Here is a 4,416-nt window from a genome sequence, read left to right as displayed (position 1 = left end):
TCGAGTTCAAATCCAACAAATGCTAATGAAAGTTCAACTTCTGGTACACCTACATCAAGTGAAACAGTGAATTCCAGATTCAAATACAATCATGGAATATTCTTTAAGAATCAGGAGCAAAGATTATTGTTGGGAGTAGAACATGATTTTATAACATTACGAACACATTAATCGAGGAAAATACTTACAAGATCTTCTGCATCAATGAATTACCAAGGAGTAAAAGGTTTACTTATATAGGTTCACGATTGCTTCCAGCAAGTGAAAGGAATTGGTATGAGTTTATGTGGAGAAAACATATCAACAAAGATGAAGATGATTTGTGGCTTCAAAGAAAATATCGTATTTTAGAGGTGTTGAATATTACTCGAGTCGGAGTAGAGATAAGGGAAAAGAAAGACGTCATCAGTCAGTTCCACGTTATTAGAGAAGATGAGAAAGAGAACAAGTTCACAGAAGCAGATTTTCATAATCTTGACATGCTTGACATCATTCACATCTACAACTACCTCAGTATCATCATCATTCGACCTTTTGCTAAGGCTCAAGCTTTGGAAGCTGTGAAAAGATACATGATGGAGACAATTGAACTGATGAGACGTGAAGATTTTCAAATAGGTCTCGAAGCAAAAAGGAAAAAGATTCGAATTACGTGTCCGAATCAATTTACAGAGGGACTGAAGGATATGAGGATGTTTCAAATGCAATTCGAACCCGAAGGGTTTGTTTTTGTAAATTCTCAAAAAGAAAAGGTGTTCATTCGTACTGAAGAGCTGAACAAATATTCAGATGGAACACTTAAGGCTGCACTGAAGTATCTTAAGATTCATCAAAGCAAGTTCCATGACATTGACATGATAATGGGTCTTGGAGAATTCATAAAGCATATAAGAGATAGTCTGAAACTCCGAGTTCGTACAAGATAGTTTTAGATACTTCGTGGACAGAGAAAGAGAAGTTATTTCAAGGAAATGGATGAATATCCATTATATGAGGGAGATCCAAGAAAAGCGTGGGGTGTCTGGAAACCTTCTAAACAAGTTTCAGAAAATCAAGTAGAAGTTTCGAAACCAGATGGCACACGATGGAAACTAACATTTGGACCTCTCAAGATTTCAAAATAGGATTATGTTGTAAAGTTCACATTTAACACTAAGGGGGAGATTGTTAGGACCCCGAAGTTGTATAGTGTTAATGTGAAAATAAGCTTAAATGAAGGTTCCTTAGAAGAGGGCTATATAAGGAACCTAAGTAGTCCTAATTAGATAGCCATTGCATTGTAACCGAGTTCTAGAAGCTGTGGAATGTAATTGTACTGATTCTCTCTAATACCGAGTCTCATGCTTACATACCGAATCTCTCTTTATCTTATCATTTCTCTCAATCTCAACATGATCTGACCTATCATAAAGGGTGATGGGACCCGATACTTTGCAGGACATCTATGGGTACCAAAGTATGGTGAATTAAGAAAACTTGTGTTAGATGAAGCGCACAAGACGAGATACTCAATTCACCCTGGAACTGGGAAAATGTATCACGATATCAAGGAATTTTATTGGTGGCCTAACATGAAAGCTGACGTTGCCACTTATGTGAGCCAATGTCTGACTTGTGCGAAAGTCAAAGTGGAGAATCAAAAACCGTCAGGGTTGTTACAACAACAGGAAATCCCACAGTGGAAATGGGAAAGAATAACCATGGGTTTTATAACGAAGCTACCAAGAATCGTGAGTGGTTACGACACTATTTGGGTGATTGTCGATCGTCTCACTAAGTCTGCACATTTCATACCTATGAAAGAGACGGATAGGATGGAGAAATTGGCACAATTATATTTGAAAGAAGTTATTTCAAGACACGGAGTGCCTGTTTCTATTATATCCGACCGTGATAGTCGATTCACGTCAAGATTTTGGCAATCTTTACAAGAAGCTTTAGGAACTCGTGTGGACATGAGTACCGCCTACCATCCGCAAACTGACAGACAAAGTGAAAGGACCATCCAAACCCTAGTAGATATCCTACGGGCATGTGTTATTGATTTTGGTAATGGATGGGATAAATATCTACCATTAGCAGAATTTTCACATAACAACAGTTATCACGCGAGTATTAAAGCCGCACCATTTGAAGCTCTCTATGGTAGAAAATGTAGATCACCTCTATGTTGGAGTCAAGTGGGTGATAGACAACTCACTAGTCCAGAAATCATACATGAGACTACAGAGAAAATCTTTCAGATTCAAGAGAGATTGAAGACTGCCATGAGCCAACAAAAGAGCTATGCTGATGATCGAAGAAAATCCTTAGAATTTCAGGTAGGAGATAAAGTCATGCTTAAAGTGTCTCCCTGGAAGGGTGTGATTCGATTTGGGAAACGAGGAAAACTAAGCCCGAGATATGTTGGACCTTTCAAGATAATTGAAAGGATTGGTCCTGTGGCGTATCGTTTGAAACTACCTCAAGAATTGAGTGGTATCCATGATGCTTTTCATATCTCAAACTTAAAGAAGTGTTTGTCCGATGACACTCTCGTTATTCCATTGGAAGAGATTCGTATAGACAATAAACTTCATTTTATCGAGGAACCAGCTGAGATCATGGATCGTGAAGTTAAGCGCTTAAAGCATAGTAGTATTCCGATTGTCAAAGTTCGTTGGAATGCTCGTAGAGGACCGGAGTTTACTTGTGAACGGGAGGACCACATGAGGCAGAAGTATCCACATCTTTTCACCGATATCACACAAACATCAAGTACCACCTAAATTTCGAGGACGAAATTTTTATTAACGGGTGGGTAATGTCATAACCCTAACTTTTTCTACTAGGTTATTTAATCTAACCTTTCAAAATTAGAATTTTTTTTTCTTGACTAGTATATTTAATAAAATACGTCTTGATTTATTTTAGGGTTTGTATAACCCTGGTCTTACATTTAAGTCTTGATTGATCGAGGATTGTTATACATATACACAATTCCTAGAAACCCTAGTTTACCACCATAAATCCTAAGACTTGAAAAAAACTACACACTTGTATACTTGTGAAATTAAGTATATAACATGATCAAGTATTATTGATTAAGTAATCATCCTTAATCCACCTAGTTAGTAAAATACTACAACATTAGTCATTAACTAAGTCTTACTCAAGATTATAACACCTAATTATATACTTACATCTAAACTTAAAACTAATCTAAGATTAATCAAAAGACTACATGTAATTAACATTACTTAATTAGCACTAATTACATGCAAATATAACAAACACTTGTCATTTCCATGCATAATTAACTAAGTAAAGATTGATTAGTCATCTTCTCTTTTCTTCTCCTTATGCCACATTACATACACATGTCACTTCTATGCATGATTAGCTAGTAAGTGTGCTTAGTCATTTAACCTCTTTTTCTTCTCCATGTTACATGCCATCATCATCATTCCCATAAGATCAAATTGGTAACTCTTGAACTCACTTACTAATCTTAATCATTCACTAAATCCTCTCTAAGTTACAGCCATTTCTTTCTTCTTTGTTCATCTTCATCAACTCATACATCATCATTACTCAAGGTATAATTACCAAGAACACTTCTTTTATTTCTTACCAAGTTACTTTCAAGAGAAATGGGTGTAAAAGCTTAATCTAGAGTGTTAAAAACACTCAATGATGATTACATGGCTAACTCTAATCTTGATCATAAGTAACTAAAAATATGTTTTACATATGTTTAACAACCTAAAATAAACTTAAAATGAAAAGGGATATAGCTAAAATGTATTAAGATTACTAGTTAGTCCTTAACTTTCATAAGAACCAAGTCAGTCATCATTTGGTGGAATTTTTAGAAAATACTTATACTCACTTTTGCTACTGGAATTTTTGAGATTCTTAAGCTTTTATGAGTCCTAGACTTTCTATAAAAATCCCATGATTTATAAAGTAGTTTAAGTATTTCTTTTGTATTTTTACTTTTTATGGGTACTGATTTGGACAGAATCTGTCCAACACACATGTATCACCAAAAATGAGGTACCAACGTTTAGATATGAAAACTTAGGAGATTTTCATTATAAAATAGACTAAAAATAGAACATGTTAGGCTTTGTAATCATATAAAAAGCTTAAGAAATGATTAGGATATGGTCTTGTACATTTAAATAATGGGTTTTAAACTTGTTGAAACTGTAACCACTTAGAATATAAAGAAAACGTACACAACTTATGTTTTCTGGGCAAAACGAATTTTTGAACTAAAATATAACTATATTGGAGTAAGACTTCAAAAGGATAAGTCTAAATAAATTAATTTACTATTTTTAGTAATATTAAACTTTAAACTAGTCAAAACAGTCCACTTGTAGTAAAATAATTCTATAAAATTCATTTTTATGATATAAATTACAAATT

At 34.4% G+C, this 4,416-nt stretch overlaps 1 protein-coding gene across 1 annotated transcript; it reads left to right on the top strand.

Annotated features, from left to right (window-relative positions):
- The first annotated feature begins 1,532 nt into the window (after positions 1–1,532).
- Positions 1,533–2,768, top strand: LOC139849314 (uncharacterized). The gene is made up of 2 exons (XM_071838974.1): positions 1,533–1,754; positions 2,244–2,768. Exons 1-2 carry the CDS (start codon positions 1,533–1,535, stop codon positions 2,766–2,768), a joined length of 747 nt encoding a protein of 248 aa, XP_071695075.1.
- The last annotated feature ends 1,648 nt before the right edge of the window (positions 2,769–4,416 follow it).

The sequence above is a fragment of the Rutidosis leptorrhynchoides genome, chromosome 5, assembly GCF_046630445.1.
Source record: "Rutidosis leptorrhynchoides isolate AG116_Rl617_1_P2 chromosome 5, CSIRO_AGI_Rlap_v1, whole genome shotgun sequence".
NCBI classification, from domain to species: Eukaryota; Viridiplantae; Streptophyta; class Magnoliopsida; order Asterales; family Asteraceae; genus Rutidosis; species Rutidosis leptorrhynchoides.
This window is presented reverse-complemented; position numbering and strand designations above follow the sequence as displayed.